The 25181-nt window shown below is 34.7% G+C and overlaps 1 protein-coding gene across 6 annotated transcripts in view; it reads left to right on the forward strand.

The window, feature by feature from the left end:
• Window positions 1-209: 209 nt before the first annotated feature.
• Window positions 210-25181, forward strand: part of NIPBL (NIPBL, cohesin loading factor) — a 123259-nt gene continuing 98287 nt past the window's right edge. For 2 of the 6 annotated variants that reach the window (XM_023755010.1, XM_023755011.1), the window contains exons 1-9: window positions 218-236; window positions 9856-9998; window positions 11829-11994; window positions 13992-14119; window positions 16174-16273; window positions 16828-16979; window positions 21476-21636; window positions 22586-22682; window positions 24301-24927. In XM_023755010.1, the coding sequence (XP_023610778.1) occupies window positions 9935-9998; window positions 11829-11994; window positions 13992-14119; window positions 16174-16273; window positions 16828-16979; window positions 21476-21636; window positions 22586-22682; window positions 24301-24927 (1495 nt within the window). In that variant the 5' untranslated portion in view covers window positions 218-236; window positions 9856-9934. Of the gene's footprint in view, window positions 237-9855; window positions 9999-11828; window positions 11995-13991; window positions 14120-16173; window positions 16274-16827; window positions 16980-21475; window positions 21637-22585; window positions 22683-24300; window positions 24928-25181 lie in introns of those variants that run through there. The other 4 variants (XM_023755012.1, XM_023755008.1, XM_023755013.1 and 1 more) reach the window with 4 other exon arrangements.

Below are 25181 nucleotides of genomic sequence, written 5' to 3' on the forward strand. Positions count from 1 at the left end.
TGTGTCCTTCTTTAAGGACTTGAAATGCTACTTACTTCACCCCCGTTTCTTCTCCCCCTTTTGCCTAACACTGGCTCATATAATTTTCCTAATGAGGCATTTTGTGACTGCATCCCCCCCAACATAAACTTAGTTGTCATTTCTTTTTTCTCTCCCAAATTGCCCTTTTCTTTTCATTTAGAAAATAACAAGGACTTCAGAATGTTAAGAGTGGGAAGTCTGGAATCAGACCTTGGGCAAGTTACTTAACTTTTATATGCCTCCGTTTTTATCTAAAAATGAAGATAATAGTAGTACCTGTTAATAGGATACGGTTCAAGTGAATTAAAATGTGTAAATATGAATTAAAGGAACAAAATATAAATTAATATGAAATTATGTAATTCTTTAGAACAATTTCAGGCATATATTACGTGCTAAGTATCGTCCCTTGTTATTATTGTTACTAGAGGCCTGGTGTGTGAAAATTCATGCACTGGATGGGGGTGGGGGTCCCTCAGCCCGGCCTGCCCCCTCTCACAGTCCAGGAGCCCTAAGGGTTGGAGGCGACCCGGCGATCAGGGGAAGGCGACACCCTATCACACCTCTGCTGCTGCCACAACTAGCAGCGCAAGCCTCAGCTGGCCCTGGTTACCTGAGCCTCAGGCGGCCCTGGGCGGCTGGGCAGCCACCATCCGAGGCTTGCCTGCACCTCAGGCCGGCCCTGGGAAGCTGGGGGCTGAGGGGACTGGGGGTCTCCGGAGGCAGGCACACAGAGCGGCCGGGCCTTGCCATGTGCCTGCCGGCGGGGCTGAGGAAACTGGGGGCCACCATCTTATGGCTGTGGGCGCTGCCATCTTTGAGGGTGGGGCAGTCAATTAGCATATTCCCTTCTTATTGGCTGTGGGCGCCGCCATCTTTGCGATGGTGTGAGGGTCAATTAGCATATTCCCTCTTTATTAGATAGGCTCAAATTTATCATAATACATAATTATATGTTGCATTGTGATTGTTCATAATATCACTCCTGCTGGACTGTCTACACTCCATGAGAATATTGCCATGTCTGGGTGTGTGTGTGTGTGTGTGTGTGTGTGTGTGTGTGTGTTTGTTTTTAACCACTGTATACTCAACACTCTCTATCTGGTCCTATTCTTGGTGTTAGGTGCTAGGTGTGTAATGGTGAATACATAAAGATTTACTTCTTTTTGTAAATCAGGAAATAGATAAGCAAGGAAAAGGAAATTAGTCACTTACAAATTTCATCACCCAGTGATAAGCATACTTAATATTATCAGATGCTGTAAAGGATAAGCTAAACTGCTTCATCAGGTCCAGGCAATTCAATATTCTGATTGAAATTGAAAGTGTTTAATTTCCATCTTAAGTCTAGTTTGCTTCTGTGTTTATATGTAACTAGAGGCCCGGTGCACGAAATTCGTGCATGGGGCAGGGAGGGCCCCCTCAGCCCAGCCTGCACCCTCTTCAATCCAGGACCCCTCAGGGGATGTCCAACTGAGGGATATCCAGGATCGGGCCTAAATCGGTAGTCGGACATCCCTCTAACAATCCTGGACCGCTGGCTCCTAACCACTCACCTGCCTGCCTGCCTGGTTGCCCCTAACTTCTCCCCCACCACCAGTCTGATAATCCGAACTGCTTCTGCCTGCCGACCTGATCACCCCCAACTGCACCCCCTGCTGGCCTGGTCGCCCCACGCAGCCAGCTGCTCAGTCATTTGATCGCCCCTCACTAAACCTTCCTGGTCGCCCCATGCAGCCTGTTCAGTCGTTCATTTGGTTGTTTCTGTTGCGACGGTCACTTAGGCTTTTATATAGATAGATAGTTAATTGTGTTAAAACATTATTTGAGAAACCTTTTTATGTACTTCTTTTCTGCATCCCATCCAATTTTACTTAGATTTCTTAAACAATAATAAAAGTCCCCTGTAACATGAAATAAAGTTTATATTTTTAATCATTTCTTTTAGGTACTTTTAAAATTAATTAGCTATTATATATTCTGGTCACAGAAAACCACGGCTTTCTGAACAAAGAAACAAAATAAAGAAAACAGAATTTAAGGTTTAATTAAAGAGTTCAGGTGCTTTTGCTGTTTAATAGCATTATCTTGGAGATTTATTATAGCACACAGTCATTTGATTCTGTATTTTCATTTACCTTCTACCTCAGGCTGTAGTTGCTGTTACATTTTCTCTTTAATAATCTTTGTTTCATTGAAAGTTTAATTTTTTGTAATTGTGATCATTGTTAATCAGAAACACTACTTAAAATTTGAAAACCAATGTGTCCTACTGAAACATGGACTGATAATGACAGAATTTAAGTAACTAATTTTTTAAATTCTATATACATAAAGGACATGGCATTTGATGTTATGAAACCTGTATTTTATGATTAGTTCGTTGAACATGAGCTTATTAATTTAGAAAAATATACATTCTAATCTATATCACTAATTTATATACTTATATCCTATAAAATGGCATAGTGCTGGGGTTCAGTTTAAGTTATAAAAAGGTTATTATCAATAATATGAATCAGAAATCAATTTTCTCTATTCTTTTTTTTTTTTTTTTAATATATTTCCTCAGGGAGGAAAGAAGAGGGAGAGAGAGAAAGAAACATCAATGATGAGAGAGAATCACTGATCGGCTGCCTCCTGCACACACCACACTGGGGATCGAGCCTGCAGCCTGAGCATGTGTCCTGACCGGGAATTGAACCGTGACCTCCTGGTTCACAGGTCAATGCTTAACTTCTGAGCCACGCTTACCAGACTCTTTATTACTTCTTTCCCTTTAAATTGAACTACTTAAACATGATTTTGAAATTTAGCTCCTTTGTAAGGAGGTGTTGGTTTAAATTGTTATTGGTTTAAATTTACTTATGAAAAGTTTATCCTCCCTGAAAAGCTATCCCAATATTTTCTTTCACATTCATTAGCCTTATTATTTAAGGATGATATTTGGTTCTTTTAAATTCTTTTGTGGGTTTTTAACCAATTACAGAAATAGAGCCTAAGGAAAACATAGGGTCTTAATTTATTTGGGCTGCTATAACAGAACACAATAGATTGGTTAGCATATAAACAACAGAAATTTATTTGTCACAGTTCTGAAGGCTGGGAAGTCTAAGGTCAGGATGCCACCAGATTTAGTGCTTTGAGAATCCACTTCCTGGTTCATAGATTGACCTCTGTCTTACTGTGTCTTCACATCCTGGAAGGGGCAAGGGAGTTCTCTGGAGTCTCTCTTATGAGGTCATTAATCCCATTCATGAGGGTTCCAATCTAGGGACCTAATCACCTACTAAAGGCTCCACCTCCAGATACCATCACATTGGGGATTAGGTTTCAACATTCGAATTGGGGGAAGAGGATCGTGGAACGTTCAGTCCATAGCATATGGTTATATGGTTAGTAGGAATAGATCTGAAAAAAAGAAAGTTTTAATTAATGCTGATCTTAGGATGAGACAATATTTTGCACACAATTAAAAAAGTTCCCTTATTTCTTAAAAAAAAAAAAAACCCACAACTTTATTATGGAAAGTTGTAAGTACGTGCAAAGTAAACAGAAGAATATAATGAATGTTTCATGCCCATGTCCCAGCTTTAACAGTAATCAACATGCTGTTGTTTTTATTTCACTATGCCTGCACCCACTCTCCAACCACTGCTTAATTATTATCATTATACTTTTACAGTTTTTTTTGGATTTTGGTAATATTTACATATGATGAAAAAAACAAATTTTAGCTTTACAAGTTTGACAAATGAGTACACTTATATAACTAGTATCACTTTATGATATAGAACATTTTCTTCACACTAGAAAGTTTCTTTAGACCCCACCACCATCATAAAAGAACAAATTGATAATTGAACTTTTTCAAAATTTCAAAAGATATTAAGAAAATGAAAGGACAAGCAAAAGACTGGGATAAAATATTTGCAAAATACATATCTAATACAGAATTTTTATCTAAAGCATATAATTCATTCTTTTAAAAATTAACAGGAAGGCCCTAATCGGTTTGGCTCAATGGATAGAGCGTCGGCCTGTGGACTCAAGGGTCCCAGGTTCAAATCCGGTCAAGGGCATGTACCTTGGTTGCAGGCACATACCCAGTAGGGAGTGTGCAGGAGGCAGCTAATGGATGTTTCTAACTCTCTATCCCTCTCCCTTCCTCTCTGTAAGAAATCAATAAAATATATATTAAAAAAAAATCAACAGGAAGATTGCCAGCCTCTGGGATATCAAAGTAAAGATGTTGAGTAGACAGTTGGATATAGGAGTCTAGTGTACAGGGGAGAAGTGAAAGTAGGGGATACCAATTTTTGAGTCATCATCACATAGGTGCTATGTTAAAATCACAAGGTTGAATGAGATCAGTGACAGAGTGAGGACAGGAAGTTGAGAAAGATCCTAAATAGGATTCAGGAGTGGCCAGTGTTGTATGAGAAAAACACTAGGAGAATATGTGGTTCTGGAATTGTTTAAACAGGAGAGGGTGATGAACTGTGTTGAATGCTAGGTCAGATCAGATGAGAACTGAGGCTTGTACATTGGCATTCAGCAAATATAGGTGCCATTACTAACCATGGCAAGACATCTAGTGAAATGAGCATAAAAACACATAGAGTGTAGTTTCAAAAGAAAGTAGAATTGGAGGTAAATATAGACAACTGAAGTAATTTTGCTGTGAAAGGAAGTAGAAAAATTAAGCGATTGTTGATGGGGGATATAGGATCAGGGTGTAAGTTTTTTGATTTTGTGTGTGGGGTGGGGGGATTAGGTGAGTTATCAGCATGTAGATGTTTATATGCCGATTGGAATGATCCATTAAGAGGGAAAATTGATGATGCAGGAGAGAAGAGATTTGCTGGAATGATACTTTTGGTGGATTAAAGCAGAAAAGGGATCAGTAATACAGATTATGCATAAGTGATTATGATTTTTAAAAAATATCTTCTGTGTGTACTCTTTCTCAATTGCTTTTAAGTACTTTAATTATCATCTTAACCTGTTGAACTGAAAGATTTCCTATACTATTTTAAACATCTTGTCTTCTCCAACTGAGTGGTTTTGAAGAATTCATTGTTCCTAGGGATAGTTACATGATGAGGATCAAAAATTAATAGTAGCCAGAGTTTCTTGAGAAGATTTTTAGGGCAGCCAAATTTCAAATAGCTAACAGAATCAACTGATGAGACTATTTCACATATGTTTATAATTTAATATTAACATAGAAGTCTTGGTGTATCCAGGCTTTTCTTATATTTTATATGTATCCCCAAAAAAGTTTCTCCGTCTATGTTTAAACAACAAAAATGACAGCCTGGCCGGAGTGTCTCAGTGATTGAGCGTTGACCTATGAATCAGGAGGTCATGGTTTGATTCCCGGTCAGGGCACATGCCCGGGTTTGCAGGCTCAATCCCCAGTGTGGGTGTGCAGGAGGCAGCCGATTAGTGCTTCTCTCCCTTCCTCTCTGAAATCAATAAAAATACGTAATTTTAAAAATTACAAACTCAGGATCTGTTGCTTTCTATTGGTGTTGAATAACACAATTCAGAAGAATCTGGCCAAACTTTAATAGACCAGTAAAAAAAAAAAGAATTTAAAAATTTTACATTAGTTGAAAGTGTGCCCTCTTGTGGACTATTCAGTAATTTTACATAGAAGTGTTTTCCTCATATCTCAGATTCAATTATGTATCATCAAATATGTTATTTATGGTCAGAATTTAAGTCTGTATATAAATGTTATAGTTCTTTAAGATATAACCTTCACTTAGAAAGAAATAAAATCTTCACTGATTTTGCATTTCTAATACCATTGCATAGGAAATGGTCTCATGGTATAAGATATAGTCTCAACCTTTATTAGGGGTTGGAGATGGGCTGTTTCTTCTGCAGTGGAAAAGAAGGTGTGAAAATATTTTGTGTGGGAGATGTAATAGGAACCCAAATAATTCATAGCAGCACTTGGAAATATCCTGAATGACCTCTCCGTAGAAAAGATTTTAAAAAAAATATATTTTATTGATTTTTTTACAGAGAAACATCAATCAGCTGCCTCCTGCACACCCCCTACTGGGGATGTGCCCACAACCAAGGTACACGTCCTTGACCGGAATCGAACCTGGGACCCTTGAGTCCGCAGGCCAACGCTCTATCCACTGAGCCAAACCAGTCAGGACAGAAAAGATTTTAATTTAAATCGAATTCCAAGGCTCAGGATTGTTTTTTCCTGAAGCAGCTTGTATTTTTGTATATTTTGTTATGATTAGACATCATATAATTACTCTGTAGGCTTTTGCAAATCAATTTAACTAGTAATCAGCTGGGACCTTTTTAAGTAATGGGAACTTTTGTTAAAGTTGGTTTGTATAAAAATGTATGAAATATTTGCTAAGAACAAAGAAGAAAACTGATTATCCTATATAATAAAAGCTTAATATGTAAATTGACTGAACGGCAGAATGACAGTGGAACGACCGGTCGCTATGACTGACAACCATACTTAATGCATTTTTTAAATCAAACAAGAATTGTTGTTTCCCTTCCTCCCTCACTTCCAGTTTTGAGTTGACATTTGAGTATTCAGATGCATCATGTCACTATGAAAAGCACAATCTTGTGTTTAGGTTTATTATTAATCTAGTAATTCATATGTGGTAACTAATTATGTAAATCATTTTTAATATAAAAATTCCAGCCTCAGGTTGGGTCTGCTTTATATGTTACCTGGGATTTAGGAAAACAGAATAAAGCTGGGTAGCCCACAATAGAACTCTCTTCAATATGTTTTTTTATGTGTGTCTTTCCTCCAATTAAATAATTAAACATGGTCACTTGTTACTTAACTGCTTGACTATGACAATTTATATGTACAACAGCGAGTCATGTGTGGCAACAAGGTGTTTTTCATGCTGTTCTGTACATAATTTTCTCACAACATCCCCCCGCCCCATCAATTGCTAAGCACAAATTGAAACTTTCTTATTAGCCTTACTTAGAAAAAATTCGTTGTGTTTTGGTGACCTCTATCAGGCTTTACATTCTGATTTCTTTCTATTTGCTTTTTTTTTGTTTTAGTGCATGGCACAATTGCTAAATATGTCGTTTTTAAAATATTTTTTTAGTGATGATTAAAGAATCAAATTAATAACTTCAAACACTAAATTCCACAGTGAAACAAAAGGACAAATATTGGATAGCCAAGGATTCTTTTCTATACTATTTCCTTTGCCATTTCTTTTCAGTGGGCTTCTACTAGCAAATTTTGTATCAGTCATTCACCAAAGGAAAGCAGTGTTTTTTCCTTGGCCAGCTACTAGGGGAAAAAAATCCTATATAATAAAAGAGAAACATGTAAATTGACCATCCCTTCACTTGCTCACTAGCCAATCAGGAGTGAGTATACACATTAACCCAACAAAGATGGCAGGTTAATTTGCATACACAGGCACCAGGCGGAGAGCAGAGCGGGAGAGCCGGCATCTTGGGGGTCATTGGCCCCCTTGGTTGTTCCCCCAAGGCACCGGGCGGAGAGCAGAGCAGGAGAGCCAGAGGCTTGGGGGGACGTGGCAGAGTGGGAAGCCGTGGGACGGAGACAGAGCAGGAAGGGAAAACCTAGAGCGTGGGGAGCACCAGGAATGCTGGGAATCGTAGTTCTGGTGGCTAGACCAGTGATGGCGAACTTATGACACGTGTGTCAGAGGTGACACTTGAGCTCATTTTTTTGGTGGATTTTTCTTTGTTAAATGGCATTTAAATATATAAAATAAATATCAAAAATATAAGTCTTTGTTTTACTATGGTTGCAAATATCAAAAAATTTGTATATGTGACATGGCACCAGAGTTAAGTTAGGGTTTTTCAAAATGCTGACACGTCGAGCTCAAAAGGTTCGCCATCACTGTCCTAGACATTAGAGCAAAGTGAGCCTGGAGCAAGTTACTGTTGCGGTGGGGGATGGAGGGAAAGCAAAGGTGAGAGACATAAGTAAAATCAGAGTGTCTAGGAAATTAAAGGGAAGATATCCTAAAACTTCCAGGAAATCTCCACCGATGAAGCAAAGGGGGGAAAAAATGCCTCTATTATTCTGTGAGCAACAAACCAAACTGGGTTGGGGGTCTCAGACAGTTTGCTCATATGATTGCAAAGACAGACAGAAACTCCTGGATTGGAGAGGGCTCCCAGATTGGAGAGAGTGCAGGTCGGGCTGAGGGACCCACCCCAAGTGCATGAATCTTCATGCACCAGGCCCTTAGTGTGTTTATAAAGGTCATTAAATTACAAAGGGAAAAAAGAAATGATTACCAAAAGGACTGGGTGGCTGTTCCGCTCTAGAAGGAACTAGGTTGCCTTATGGATGGTGGTTCTGTGGATGCTTACTTTGTAACTCTGTTAAACGACACATATATGTTTTGTGAGCTTTTGTCAGTTTATCTTATATTTATAATAAAAGTGTTTGAGGATAAAGAAAATTCTTAATTTTAACTACCTGTATACCTCTACTTAAAAAAAGAAAAACTTACTTGCAAAGTAAGATGTATGAGTAAAAGTAGTTAGTAGTGTTATTTCACTGTTTTGAAGTTGACAACCCCCTAAAAAAGGGAAATCTTTAAACTGAAAATTACTATTCAGCTTTCCATTTTAGCACTATGTCTTAGTTGATGTGGAGTATACCTCTATTTGCTCATAAGTTTATATGTATTTAATTAAGGAATATCTTTGATAAATGTGCACTTATTAAAATGTCTTATATACTTCAAAAAGAAAGTTTTCACACAAATATTGTTAAAGGAAAGATAAATCTTCCAAAAACCACATGTTGAAATTAAGATGAGAAAAATTGGGGGTCATTGAACAGAATAATGGAAAGGGTGTTCAGAAATTTTATAAAATGTCTATACACACACACAGTAATATCATAGTAAAAACTGAATATTTGTCAACTAAGTCATTGTATAAGAATATTAAAATGTTAACAATACATGTCTTTCTTTGTCCTGCCTGTGTTTATATATTATGTGATTGATTGATTGATTGATTGATAAGAAGTATGCAGTGATAGGAAGATAAGTACATGAGCATTAGGTAATTATACAAGAATGAAACAGACATGTTTCAACAAAATATCACAAAGGAATATATAATTATTTACAAAGAATGTTGGGCAATAAATGTTGTAAATTCGGAATAGATTGAGGTAAAATGGCTTTTGGCTGAATTTGTATGGGGTTTCATGAAATAGTGGGAACTTGCCATGGATCTTAAAGAATTATAAGAATTGGACTCAAGTATAAATGGACTACCTAGGTAGGGAGATATATTATGAAATAAATAACAATGAGGAAACACAAGGTGGATTCAAGATAATTTTATCAGCTTGATTGGAGAGGATGGTTTATGAAGGAAAGTAGTGAGAAACATAGCTAGTAAGGTGAGTTGAAGCTAGATTTTAATGTTAATGATGTGCAAAGGAATTATAGTGCTTGTCAAAATTTAGTATCCTTGTCTAGTAATACAGTCTGCTGGTAACAGAGACTCTTGAGACAGATTGCTTGGGTTCTAATCTTTACTCCACAAATTACTTTAAATTCCCTGTAAATTTTCTCAGTAAAATGCAGAAAATAATAGTACCTACCTTACTTGTTTGTTGGGAGGATTAAATAAGTTAATACATGCAAAGCACTTTGCAGTGCCTAGCATAGTACATGAACTATGGCTGTGGTTACATAGGTTGAACAAACAAGAAAAGCAGAGAAATTTATATTTTATAAGCATTTCCCTAATAGTAATATATTTGGCATATTACAAATAATTGTATCTTTTTCATTTTAGTGTTTGGGAAATGGGAAGTAATGACAGCTGGCACCTGAACTAAGTATTTTTATCGGCAACACCATTCCAGAACTTCAGGATGAATGGGGATATGCCCCATGTCCCCATCACTACTCTTGCGGGGATTGCAAGTCTCACAGACCGTAAGTTTGGTTAATTTATCTAATTTATGTTCTATTCTGTGTTAACAATGATTTTTAGAGGGACTACACCAAAAATTACTTGTAACAAAAGAATTTTTTTTAAGATTTTAGATTTTGAATGATAAACATCATTATTTCCTTAGATTTGTTGGCATACATATCTTGGCACAAGTAACAAAACTTGTGTAGTCAGCTGCTAGTAGGTAAGATCTTACTTTGGACCCATTAGGAAGTGGTACTATGTGCTTCTTTGATGAGACCAAGCATTAAGAAAAATAAAAAATGAAGCATTGGTTTGCATATAAGAACTGATACAGACTTTTTAAAAAGCACTTAGAGAAATGGTAACTAAAACTGCCCTTCAAAGAAAATTGGATAGCCCAACAACCTAATTTTTAGTGATGGTTATTTTGGATATCATGCTCAGTATCCATCTGTTGGAGTTTGTCATAGATATCAACTGCCTATTTTACTCTGAACAGTTAAATTTAAAAGAACATTGTCATTCTTTTGAGATTTACATAGTGTAACATTTTTTCGGGACTTACTCTTTTGGTGGGCAACTCTAATTCTTTGTCCCTGGGTAATGGTGCAAAAAGCTACCCACAATATTAGTCCCTATGTCATCTTACCTGAATAAATGAAGAGAAAAAAATTATATGAGAAGGAAGGATAGAAGGTGAGAAGTTGACATACTTTTCTTTGTGTAACTTTATGCAAGGTTTAGGGCTTTATTATAAAGGAGCTATGAGAAAATTACTTCAAGAAATGTTTTTATCTGTGTTCAGTATTCCCCAAATAATATTTTTCTGTTAATTTCCAGCTGGATTTAGCAGGGGTAAGAGAGATAACAGAGTATAGCTTTGAGGTTAGGAAAGTAGCAGGCTAGTTGATGAGGTCTGAAGTAACAAGTAGTAGGTGGGTTTAGGATAACTCAGCTAAGAAAACTTTTAAAACTGTTTAGTTTATAACTTTGTTATAGGTAAGGCATAAACTCATACAGTCTGTTTGAGTGCAGAATCAAATATACTACCAGATATTTCTTTTTGTTTGTCTTCCCCATTATCTCAGCAAGACATAATTTGTTTCCTGGGTTTTTATTAATAAAAATCTTGTTAGTACCGATGGGACCTGAGCAGCATGACTGCTATACTATGTAGGTGCTTAGAAATTAAGCCAAAAACAAAGTACTGTAAACCATTTATGTTCTTTTGTTTGCTGTTTAGAATAGAGTGAAGAGAGGAGAGAACTATTTAGGAATTTATAACATAAAGCAAAAAACTTTAGATATTCTTCTACCTCCAGAGTCCTGTTCTATGAATGTTCTGCTAAAATGAACATTTATGTTTGTATTTACTTAAGCTGTTAAAAAGCATGTTACTTGTCTATCTGGTGAAGAGTAAGGTTTTGTTATTTTGGTTTCTTTGTGTGAGAGTACTAGTGATTCTGATAAATCTTATAAGCAAAAATAAATGAGATTCTCAATTTTTGGACGTTACTTAGTTTTAACCTTACCTTTTGTCTATTTATTTATTTATTTAGTAAGTTAATAAAAATTTAAGGTAGGAAAAATCAGTGCAAATATAAAGGAGCTAAGTTTTATTCTCAGTGGGGTAGTATAATTTATATTTTCCCAAGTGATGTTTTAGGAGTTATGTAGAGTTAATTGGGGTTTGTTGAGGGAAAGGAGGCATGCCTTTTAATAATATTCACATTTTAAAAAATGTCATGTTGATATTTATAACATTTTTAATTCCAAAATATATCTAAGCACTAAAATGACTTATTTCAGTAACTCAATTTCTAATAATCTGATTTTATTCCAAATAGTCCTGAACCAGCTGCCTCTTCCATCCCCTTTACCTGCTACAACTACAAAGAGCCTTCTTTTTAATGCACGAATAGCAGAAGAGGTGAATTGCCTTTTGGCCTGTAGGGATGATAATTTGGTTTCACAGCTTGTCCATACCCTCAACCAGGTATCAACAGATCACATGTAAGTATAATCTAAAGTAAAGTGAAAAGTTTTGTTCTTAATAAGAGAATCATTAATCCTGGTTTTGCTTTTTATTTCAAAAAATTAGATATATAGTTTATTGTTAAAATATAAAATATCCAAGCGAGAATATAGCCTCTGTGATGAGATATTAATGAGATTTAAGTAGGCCATAGTTACTTTGAGACAGTAGTTATGACCCATTTAGTTCTATAAAGATCATTTCAATACTTTGTAATAATCTTGAGATATCAATCAAGATGGATCTGTGCAGAAGTCTAAAGTTGCTCTTGAAGGTATCTCCCTTTTTCTTGTTATTGTTAGAGTGGTTAGAATTCCCAATTACTAAGGACAGTACTGCTAGCTTTATTTGGAGTAGGCTTACATGTTTTTCATGGGAAGTATAAGAAGAACTCAAGACTAACTCCATGGAAGGCTACTACAGAATTAGGGACTAATTTTCCCAAGGATTTATTGTACAATCTGAACAAAGATGTGTGTTTTTACACAATAGACTATTAAAAATGATATAAACTTAAATTATATACTTATATAGACAATTTTGCACATAAGAATACTTGTTAAATTTTCCTTTTTATTGCAAAAGCAGTACGTACTTATATCTTAACAACGCAAAAGTGTATAAAAAGTTAAACCTCATCCTTATCCCACTGCACAGTGATACTCATGTATCTTTCCATCCTTTAATTTTTTTTATTTTTATTTTTAGATTTAAAGATTCATTATTTAGAGAAATGAGGATAAAGCACACGATAGTGGAAAGGTCTCAGCCATTACTAGTAGATGCAGTACATACTTTAAGGCCAGTTTAAAACTGATAGCTGTGAGGTGAAATACTAAATATGAATTTGGCACTCAAGAAATTTAGCAATGTCTAAATACTACATCATTTGTTATACCTGTACATACTAAACATTTTTCACCAAATATTTTAAGAGATAAAGGGAAACAGTATAAACATAGTTACAATTTATTTTATGGAAAGCTACTTTAAGATTGCCCTCAGAAATTTGTTGAATCTAATCATTGGACACCATCTTCATAAATATTTTTTGTTAGATTTAATGAGTGGAACAATGACATGCAGAATGTAAAATGTAAAATACTGAGTATATTTATCTTACATAGTTATGAATTTAATTTGTTACTCACTTTCAGGTTTATTGAAAATTGTGAATATGCTTAACCACTTGCTTTGAGGTTTTTTCTTCCTCATGACTTTGAGAAAACAATATAAGATGAAAAAATTACATAATCTCTGGGTCTTGTCTTAATCGGCAATAGTATTTAATTCAGAAGACATTCTCAAAATGACTGACTCATATTCAGATGTTATGGAGAAAATCTATTCCAACCCCAAATTCCAACTTCTGTACATAATTGTCACTTCTATACCTTATTATTATTTTGAATAGTTTATTTACTTATTTTACGTTTTCATTGATATCTTAGAAAGAGAGGAAGGGAGGGAGAGAGAAACACCGATGATTGCTCTCCCCGCTATGCACCCTGATCAGGGACCGAACGTGCAACCTGGGCATGTGCCCTGACTGGGAATCAAACCAGCAATCTTTTGGTGCAAGGGATGACGCTTAACCAACAGCCACTTCGGCCAGGGCTATTTTGAATAGTTTAGAATAGACTGTTCTCTGCTTTGAAAGTGATGTGAAAATCCTTAAACTCATAGTTTCATAAAGTATGTTTTGGGCTTTTTTTTTTTTCTGTTTAAAATGGAATGAAAAAAAGGTTATCCTAAAGAACCCTCCTTTGTCATTTTTTATCATTCTGTTTGTTCTAGGAATAGCATCTTCAAAAATCCATCAAATTGTTAGACATACTTGTGTGATTTGTTTTTCTTGATTTTTGTCTCAGCCTTTTCTGAATTTCATTCGTGAATTGCTATCTAACTAATGTAGAATAGGAAATTCTTAACCAATCACTGTTTTAATTTTTGATATTTATTTTTTCAATGCCAGAGAGTTGAAAGATAATCTTGGCAGTGATGATCCAGAAGGCGACATACCAGTCTTGTTGCAGGCCGTCCTGGCAAGGAGTCCTAACGTTTTCAGGGAGAAAAGTATGCAGAACAAATATGTACAAAGTGGTGAGGTTCATAATAATTGAACTTTTGAGTATATTTTTTTATGGATCCATATCAGAACTTGTTTAACATGTAATACTTAAATTGAAGTGTCTTCTTTAACAAGCTAGCCTGTTACCTGTGAAGGTTGTATTTATACCTTGAATCCAGCCAAGAAGCTAAATGGATGTTAATATTCTTACAGTTTAATATACAACTAAATTTCTTGAAAATTAGACCTAGTTTAAAGTGTATTTTGTTAGATATTTCAGAATGTATTAGTGTACTCAATCTAAGAGCTTTAGGAATTTGTTTTAGAAAATTGTATACTTGGTATGAAAGAAGTCTTTTCATTAATCAAACAATAAAAATATTTGCAGAGCTTTTCAACATGCAGTACATGTATAAATAATTATACCAGGTATTAGTTTCATTGTTGATGGTGATTACATTTATGGCTATGTAGTATTTGGTTTTATACTTCCGTTTCTTAGCAATGAAAAAATGGGTTTATGACAAGTTATTATTAAGGAAAAACCTATTTATAATAAACATTATAAAAGTCATAAAAATATGATGTCCAACAGAGGTACAATTTTTATGTACTCTAGGTGCACTTTGAGTTAGAAGCATTGTTCCAGTCTGAAGCTTATTGAATTTGTCAAGCCCAAATACTTGCATGGCTCTTGAGACTAAAATAGTCAGAAGGCAATAGTTTAGACAACTCAAGAAGATTTAACTTAATTGATTAATCATATTCACGAATATTGCCAGATTTATTATTAAGCTATGGAACACATGATTTAGTATTGAATTTGAATTGGAAGAGAAAGCTCAAAAGTTGGAATTTAGCCTATAAACAAAGGAAAACACTTTAGTATTACTGGTAGACTTTGAGGTGATTTTGAGCCCTCATTTCACTCAACCACTGTCTTAGGCTAGAATCCCTTCTGTGGTATTCCTGGCAAATGAACACATAGCTTCTGTTTCAGTGTTTCTGGTGAAAGGCACTTTTCACATCAAAAGCAGGAAATGAAATTGGGGAATATAATGTGATGTTCGAAGCTTCCAAAAAGATAGGCTATGCATATCATAAAAAAGTTCAGGGTTAATGATAGATTTTATCTTTGATTTTCAAATGTCTAAATAACTGAGTTTTTCTTATCTCCTATATAACAAAGTGACATTTGTGTAACAATTGAAGGAACAGTGTCTAGCTTGAAAAAAAATTTGAGAATCTGAAAGCTACCCCTACATTTTCTCTCATTAATCAAATATTTATTTAATCTTTAATATGTGGCAAAGAACTATTGTGGAAGAAATAATAGGATCATTCTGCTCTGCATCAAAAGATTTTCAGATGGATTGCAGCAGCTAAAACTTTGGGCCCCTAAATAAAATACTTTAAAAAACCTAGGTCTGTAATAAAAAAATAATAATTTAAAAATTAAAAAAAAACCTACATCTGAATCATAATGAAACAAATAGTGTTGTGAAATTAAGCTCCTAAGGATGGGAGCTGTATATAATAAAGTAATCCATTTAATAGAAAACCACCCTAAGACCTATTGTAGAAGGAAGTGTGTAGTATTTGATCAGGGGTTAGGGTGACTCTTTTTTCTTTTTTTTTTTTAATTTCATATCATTCTTTTTTTGTTTGTTTGTATTGATTTCAGAGAGAAAGGGAGAGGGAGAGATATAAACATCAATGATGAGAGAGAATCATTGATTGGCCGCCTCATGCACGCCCCACATTCAGGATCAAGCCCACAATCCAAGTATGTGCCCTTGCCCGGAATTGAACCTGGGACCTCGCAGTCCATAGGCCGGCGCTCTATCCACCAAACCAAACCGGCTAGGGCTAGAGTGACTTCTAAAAGTTCTTTTCAAATTCTAAGGCTAAATGATGGGACTTTAAGCAAGTAAAAGTTTTTTAAATTTTTAAATTTAATCTGTTCTTAGATTAATTATATAGTAAAAGTATATTTATGTTTTTGAAAGAACAACTGATTTAAATCATTTAAAGGCTACTTCTAGAAGAAAATAATATGTTTACCATCTTTGTGTGTGTTGTTTAGGAATGATGATGTCTCAATATAAACTTTCTCAGAATTCCATGCACAGTAGTCCTGCATCTTCCAATTATCAACAAACCACTATCTCACATAGCCCCTCCAGGTAATTTATATAATGTTTTCTACGTTGAATGTGCTTGTGAATATACAGTGTATACATACATTTAGGTGATGGTGAATTGTATATAGTTAAGAAATTAAAATGCTTAGTCTTAAATATTAACCTATATGAACATTTGCCTTATAATGTTATAAGTGGAAATGCTGTAATATACTGATTGAAGTGGCTATCATTTTAGTAACTTGATTTCATTCAGACAAAATAATGTGTTAATGTAACCAGTGTGTTTTAGATAAATAAGAAAATTTATAGAGTTGAACTTGGGCAGCATGGCTTTATATACCTTAAACAGATGGATATTTTTATGCAAGTAATATAAATGAATTATCTCAATTTTTTCAAACTATTTATTGTAACTCCTGGATTATGATTTGTGAATGATTTTTCTATATCTGACTATTTTTCAAATTTTTTCTGTTTGCATAGGTTGTATTTTAGACAAATTAGAGTTTGGAAAATTATATGACAGTGAAATTTCAAGGAATAGCATGTTTATTTTATTTCCTTATATTGTTTATTTGGATTTTGGGTTTTAGCCGGTTTGTGCCACCACAGACAAGCTCTGGGAACAGATTTATGCCACAACAAAATAGCCCAGTGCCTAGTCCATATGCCCCACAAAGCCCTGCAGGATACATGCCATATTCCCATCCTTCAAGTTACACAACACATCCACAGATGCAGCAAGGTAAGAAAGTCAGTTGTTTATTTAGAGGGAATACCTGTTATTTCAAGCAAATTCATTTCTTTTGTAATTTTTAAAACACAAACTAAACTATACTGTATACTTATCAATAAATATTTTTCTTAAGATATGGCTTACATTATTTTTTAAAAATGTGTTATATTTATCATTTGGAAATTCATTTGGAAGATAAAAGGATCGGTGTCATTTTGACTCTCTGGGTTAGGGTTTTAATACAACTGAGTATATCTAGTTATGAAATTAGGAACTGCTTTTTAATTGGCCTTTTTACATGGCACTAAGCCAACGAAAATTTACATTTTAATTGATAAAGTATATATAGTGTGAAAATTTTACTATAAAGTAGATACAGTACAAAAAGAGGAAAATTAATAATCTTAGGTGCAAAAACTTCTGGGATTAGATTACTAGTTCTCTGTTGAAGGCAAATCTTGATAATATGATTTCTTTTTTTAAGGTTATATTGCATTAGTATGTATGAAATGGCTACTAAGTGATTTCTAATTAGTATACATTTATTTGTACTTTTTTGGAGAAATTTTTTAAAGTGCAAAGATAAAACATATCTATGATTTCGTCCCCCATAATTAGCAGCAAATTTTTAACATTTGCAGTCATTAGTTCTATGTATATTCTTATTTTTTATTATGTATGAGGTCAAAATTTTCTTCATTTATTAACTCTCTAACTATAAGCTTTAAACTTAGTCATCTATCAAAACAGCCAACTTCTGATTTTCCAAAGTCAGGTAATGAAATACTAGGTTGAAACTATTTTATACACCAACTCAAGGAAAAATTAGTAGGCAAATCAAACATTTGGAATAGATACCTTCAAATGTACAGAATTTAGTGTGAGTGCTGAACATAAGTATGTATCTATGTATGTATGTAGGCTCTTGATACTTGTGAAGTATATTCTGGCACACGTAGGTATGAGGGACATTTTAAGTGTCATTAATAGGACACATTTGTTTCCCATGGAAATGTCCACATACACATAAGTATGTGTAGGAAGGAACATTGGTTTTTACTCTGAATACTGGGTGTTTTTTTTAGCAAGATGAAACCAACTTTTTTAGAAGAATAAGTTCAAATCACAAAATCAAGAGAGTAATATAGTTTAAGGGCCTGTTCAGTAATGTATTGTTTCTTGGAAATTCTCAGACACTTCAGTAACTAAAAATGGAATTCAGAGAAAAGGCCCACTCAGATATTAAAATTATTATAAAGTAGAGGCCAAATGCACGAAATTCATGCAAGGGGCTCGCCCCTCGCAGCCGCAGCCATTGCCTCAGCCCTCGCAGCCCTGGCGTTGTCCGGTAGGTCATCCATACGGAGCCGTCCAGTCTAATTAGAAGATTACGCTTTTATTATTATAAATAGGAAAATTTATTGTGGTAAGGAACAAATGGATAGATCAATGGAACAGGAAAGACTCCAGAATGAGGCAAATATATAAGGGAGTTTAGGGTACGTGCAAGGTAGCATTTAAAACACTTTTTCAATTTTATATTATAAAAAATTTAACGCTGCAGAAAAGTTGAAAGATGAGCACAATGAACCCCCTCAAAAACAGGTATTATGAATTTTTGCCCTTAAATACATCTAAAAAGAACTATATAAACACCAACTGTAATCATTTACCCTAAAATTATTAAAAATAGTTCTATTGTATCATCTAGTCTGCATTCAATTTTCATGGCAATTTTCATTTCTACATGATAATTTTTTGTCATTCATAACCTTTATCTTCTCCCCCCACCCCCTAAATCACCTAAGGATATTTTTATTGAATTTTATTTCTATTTTTATTTTTTTGAGAGAGAGGAGGGGGGAGGGAGAAAAAGAGAAGTGTTGATGTGAAAGAGAAAAATTGATCAGTTCCTCCTGTATGCTCCCCAACTTGGGATCGAAAATCTAAGAAAGTAAAGAGTTATGCCATCTTCCTTGATGGAAGAACTCAATAGGGTAAAGATTGGAATTTTTTTCAAATCTATAAATTTAATACCATACTAATAAAAATTCCAAGCAGGGTTTTTATGCAATCTAAGCTGCCTCTAAAAATTTATTTGAAAGAATAAAAATTCAAGAATAGGTAAGATAATTTTGTAATGGAATGAGATATAGCTTGATATAGTAGAAATCAAGATTTATTGTAATATTGGTCAAGGCATGGAAGAGCAGAACATCTCAAAGTGCAATTTGATAAAGAGTTTAGGAACATACTCATGAACAAATGGAACTTAATACATATTGTATTATATCTTAATGGAGAAAGAATGGTATTTTACTAAATGATACTGAGGCAGTTATCCATATGGAAAAAGTAAAATTGGGATTCCTATCTCACACCACACATAAAACTAAATTTTATATGAATTAAAGACCTAAAAGTGAAAAAATAAAATTGTAAAACTTTATAAATAAAATACAGGAAACTATATTTTTAAGATATATTAAGGAAGGATTCTGAATGGCCAACACCTATGAGAAGATGCTTGGCTTAACTGTTAATCAAGGATGCAGATGTAAGTGACAGAGTCATTTCTGATCCACAGATAGACAAATTGTTGGCAAGGATATAGAGCAGTAGGAACTGTCATATACTACCAGTGAACTACAAATGGACATAAGTAATTTGGAAAGCTATTTGTTAATATTTGGTAGGATTTAAAAATGGATATATCTAGCCCTGGCCGGTGTGGCTCACTTGGTTGAGCATCATCCCATGCATCTAAAGGTTGCGGGTTCCATTCCCTGTCAGAACACATGCCCAGGTTGCAGGTTTCATCCCTGGTCAGGGTATGTACGGAAGGAAACCAATCGATGGTTCTCTCACATCGATATTTCTCTCTCCCTTCCTCTCCCTCTCCTCTCTCTCTCTTTGCCTTCTTTTCTATCTAAAATCAATAAAAACATTTTTTAAATGGACATATCCAGCAATTTCACTTCTTGATACATTTGTAAAAAACAAAAAAGGTATATACAAGAATATACATTACAGCATTATGACAACAAAAAGCAGTCTAAACATCTAACATACGAATGGATAAATTGCCTGGCCAGTATGGTTCAGTGGTTGAGTGTCAATCCATGAACCAGGAGGTCATGGTTCAATTCCCCGCCAGGGCAAGTGTCTGGGTTGCAGGCTCAATCCCTAGTAGGGGGCATGCAGGAGGCAGCCGATCAAAGATACTCTCTTATCATTGATGTTTCTGTCCTCTCCCTCTTCCTTCCTCTCTGAAATAAAAAATAAAGAATGGATAAATTATGTACATTATTCAGAATATATATAATATTTGAAAATAAATGAATTTAAAACTACATGTATAAAACTGGATAAATTTCAAAATATTGAATTTAAAAGCAGGTTACAGAAGTATATATACATATACCATTTATGTAAAGTCATAATGTGAAAAGCAATGTTAGATATTTAGGAATACATTCATAGCAAAGATGTAAAGAAATAGGTAGAGTGAACTCTGAAATATGTTACTTTTAGGATGGAAGGCAAAGGGAATAGAGAAGAATATGCTGATATATGGAGACCTTCAGCCATATCTAATGTTTTGCTTCTTTTCAAAAATACATTCATGTGCCACTTAACAATGGGGATGCTTTCTGAGAAATGCACTATTAGGCCATTTCATCATCGGGTGTATTTACACAAACTTAGATTTTGTAGCCTACTATTTAAGCTACTTGGTATAGCCTATTGCTCCTAGGCTACAAAGCTGTACAGCATGTTACTGTACTGAATACTGTTGGCAATTATAACATGACGTGAGGCCCAATGCACAATTTCCTGCATGGGTGGGGTCCAGCTGGCCTGCCCCAATGGGAGCCTGGCCGGCGGGGGTGAGGCAATGCGAGAGGTTGGCCGACCCTGCCCCCATGGGTGTGGGGGAGCCGATCAGGGGTGGAGCAGGCCAGGGGGAGGGACCGAGGGAGTTTGGGGGTGCCGATCGGGGCCCCTACCTGGCTGGTTGGCGGCTGCAGTGCGCATCATAGTGACTGGTCATTCCAGTCATTTCATCGTTCCAGTCACGGCTTTTATATATATATATATAAATGATAAATATGGGTTTGTTTACACCAGCTTCACCACAAACATATAAGTAATGCTTTGCACTGCAACATTATGATGGCTACAATGTTACAACATCACTAGGTGATAGGAATTTTTCAGCTCTATTATATAATCTTATGGAACCATCATCATATATGCAGTCCTTTGTTGATTCAAACCTCCTTATGAGGTGCATGGCTGTAGATCTGAATTATATGATCAGGCTTAACTGTTAATCAAGGACACAGTTAAGATTTGATCAGGCTCTGAAGAGTTAGTACATGAGTGCTCGTTATATTATTCTCTGTAATTTATGTATGTTTAAAATATTTCTTGTGAACAGTTATTGTCCTCTAAGAATTTTAACAGTTTATAAAGCTTTCTTTTATTCTTATTAATTTCAGCATCGGTATCAAGTCCCATTGTTGCAGGTGGTTTGAGAAACATACATGATAATAAAGTTTCTGGTCCGTTGTCTGGCAGTTCAGCTAATCATCATGGTGATAATCCTAGACATGGCTCAAGTGATGACTACCTACACATGGTGCACAGGCTAAGTAGTGACGTATGTAATATATTAGTTGTAATTAAGGTAATAAAGTAGTTCTAATATTTGTTTCATAACCTAGTACTTTAATTCCATAATTTTAAGGATAGCTTCTGTATATCAAGGATTATGCCAGGTCTGAGAATCTGGCTATGAACAATATGGTTCCAGTATGTAACCACAGAGCTTAGTCTAGAGCTGGGTTGGTAAACTGGCCAATAGTCTGACTCACAAACTAAAAATGGTTTTTACATTTTCAAAAAGTTTGAAAACAACAATAACAAAAAACATTATGTGACAGAAACTATATGTGGCCTAAAAACCTAAAGTATTTATTAATCTGTTTCTTTATAGAAAATATTAGCCAACTCCTGGTCTAGAGGTTTAGTTTCTTAATGAAGAAATATAATTTTATTTTTAAATGTATGCTCACACAAAAATGTTCTCTTATATGTTCACACTAATAAGAACCTTACTTATTAGTACTTAGATCTTTTTTCCCCTAAGACCTTTATAAAACTTTTTCCTTGGAATTTAATGTTACTTTGATGATATTAAAATATTCCACATTATGGAAATTTGTCTTATTATTGTTTTGGTGGTATCACAAAAGTTACATGTATCTAAGGTAATACCAGAGGTGACAGTGGATGCTGCTCTCAAGAAATGTACATTCTGATAGGGTGTTCACAGCTCCTTTTGTAGAAATAGCAAACAAAAGTGGAGTGTACTAGTAATACCCGTTTTCTTATTCATTGCCATGCGTAGGCTGTTGATTCTTTTGGATACACTTTCAATTCTTCTAAGATATACCACGAAGAAAACAGGAAAGTGCAGAAGAATTATGCTTTTGAATTGGTACCAACACTTTACCTGTCAGTAATTTATGTCTTTTATTGGTTCTCTTTAAGATTTCTATAAAGCTTCTCCTATCATTCAAGATACAAATTTTATACTCTATTCTTAGGATGGAGATTCTTCAACATTGAGGAATGCTGCATCTTTTCCATTGAGGTCTCCACAGTCAGTATGCTCCCCTGCTGGAAGTGATGGAACTCCTAAAGGTATTATTTTAACTAAAATTTCTGTCTGCGTTTCATATTTCAAGTTAATTATAACAACTCAGACAGTGTAATTCAGAATACCAAAAACTATTCTCTTGTTTTTCATTTATTGGAGGAAAAAAACGAATCTGTTCTTACCCCCTATAAACTATTGAGAGTGTCTTTAGATATATACAGTATCATTCTCACTGGATTTTGAAAGGGTGAACTGGAGAACAAGATTTATATCCAGTAATCTTTACAAATCACAAATTTCTTACCCACTTAAACATTTGAAATTATCCTTCAGCTTTCTTTATCCTCCCCATTCCAGCCACATACCCCACAAAAAAAACTTTATTTCACATTGAATCTGCCATTTTTCTCTTAATTCTTTCATGGATTTTTTTTCTTAATTAGCTCCCCTCTCTGTTCTCTTATTTCTCAAAATTTCCATTATTAAACTTAATCTTTCACTGTACTTTTTTTCTTAACTATCTTACTCAGTTTTGGCAACAGCATTGATTACTTTCCCTAACAGGATTCCCAAGTCAGATTTATGTATTATGGAAACCACTTAAATATTTATATACTTAAACAGTAAAATCTTAATTTAAGACAAGTCTAGGTTTAAGTTATTTTTATAAAGCACTTGCATCTTAACCAACTTTTATCATCTCCTATGGATTTTAAAACTTTTAATAAATATTCTAATGGCAAGAAATATATTGTATACATTATTCAGATATAATTATGCTTTCATTTCTCAAGTATAACGATGTTATTTTCCCTCATCAGCTAGTTAACTAAAAGTTTTGCATTTGATTAGCATTTTAAAACCTCTTATATAGCATTTGTTAATTTAATGGTATCTGGACTGAAGATATTTTTATTGAGCCTTGAAATTTGTTAAACTTGCATAGTTTTCTAATAAGCTAAAGAGAGAATGATGTTAAGTGGAGAGGCATAGAGAAGACCACATAAAAGCATGAATTGATACTTTACCAACAGTTTGTGAAGTTAATGAAGACTAATTATAATTTTCCCCACTTAATTTTCTTATGCAAGTAAGTATTCAATTGACTGTAGTCAGTAGGATTAATTTTTAATTTGACAAACTTACTTTTACTTCAGATATGTCCATTTTTTCTAGATGATCAGTGGAATAATAAAGATTATCAGACCAGAATATTTGTGTTATATTGTCTTTAGAAACAAGGAACTCATTTGTCATTTTCAAGCTAAGTATTTATATTTTACTGGCACAAAATTAGAAATAATACTGGTATGGAAAATGATAACCATACTTGGATTGAAACCTGGATCATCTCCCAGCAAGCTAACAGACCATAGTGGGACAAGTCTTTAAGCTTTCTTTTTGTATTTAGTAAATAAGTAGCTTGGATTAGATAATTTCCTAATATTTTTTCTAGCATCACTCATAATTTACTAGAGGCCTGAAGCACGAAATTCGTGCAAGGGGCTCGGCCCTTGCGGCCCCAGCTTCGTCCGGAAGGTCGTTTGGCTGTCGGGTCTAATTAGCATATTATGCTTTTATTATAGATTATTTCTATCACAATATAAGAAAATGTAAAATTATCATAACTATTCATTCCTGCATGTTGAAATGTTTTTCTAGGGTCAAGACCACCATTAATCCTACAATCTCAGCCTCTACCTTGTTCATCACCTCGAGATGTTCCACCAGATATCTTGCTAGATTCTCCAGAAAGAAAACAAAAGAAGCAAAAGAAAATGAAATTAGGCAAGGATGAAAAAGACCAGAATGAGAAAGCTGCAATGTATGATATCATTAGTTCTCCATCCAAGGACTCTACTAAACTTACATTAAGACTTTCTCGTGTAAGGTCTTCAGACATGGATCAGCAAGAGGATATGCTTTCTGGTATGGAAAATAGCAATGTTTCAGAAAATGATATTCCTTTTAATGTGCAGTACCCAGGACAGACTTCAAAAACACCCATTACTCCACAGGATGTAAACCGCCCACTAAATGCTGCTCAGTGTTTGTCGCAGCAAGAACAAACAGCATTCCTTCCAGCAAATCAAGTGCCTGTTTTACAACAGAACACTTCAGTTGCTACCAAACAGCCCCAGACTTCTGTGGTACAGAATCAGCAACAGGTATCACAACAGGGACCTATATACGATGAAGTGGAATTGGATGCATGGGCTGAAATTGAGCGAATAGAGAGAGAATCAGCTATTGAAAGGGAGCGCTTTTCAAAAGAAGTTCAAGATAAAGGTAAAATAAACTCATTACTACCACTTCTTACTCTGGGCAAATATAATGTCAAAAAAGTATTTTTAAGTTACTCTTACTTTCCTCATTATATTTTATAATTCTTTGTTTCCCTCTTCTACTATATTTTTATTACTAATGCTCGTACCTCAAATTAACTTCTTAATTTCATTTTTATCTGAAACAACTGAGATTTGGTAATTATATAATACAGATCCATCACCTATTATGTACCAAGTGATTTTATTGGTGCTTGT

The sequence above is a fragment of the Myotis lucifugus genome, unplaced genomic scaffold (genome assembly GCF_000147115.1).
Source record: "Myotis lucifugus unplaced genomic scaffold, Myoluc2.0 scaffold_68, whole genome shotgun sequence".
In the NCBI taxonomy this organism is placed as follows: domain Eukaryota; kingdom Metazoa; phylum Chordata; class Mammalia; order Chiroptera; family Vespertilionidae; genus Myotis; species Myotis lucifugus.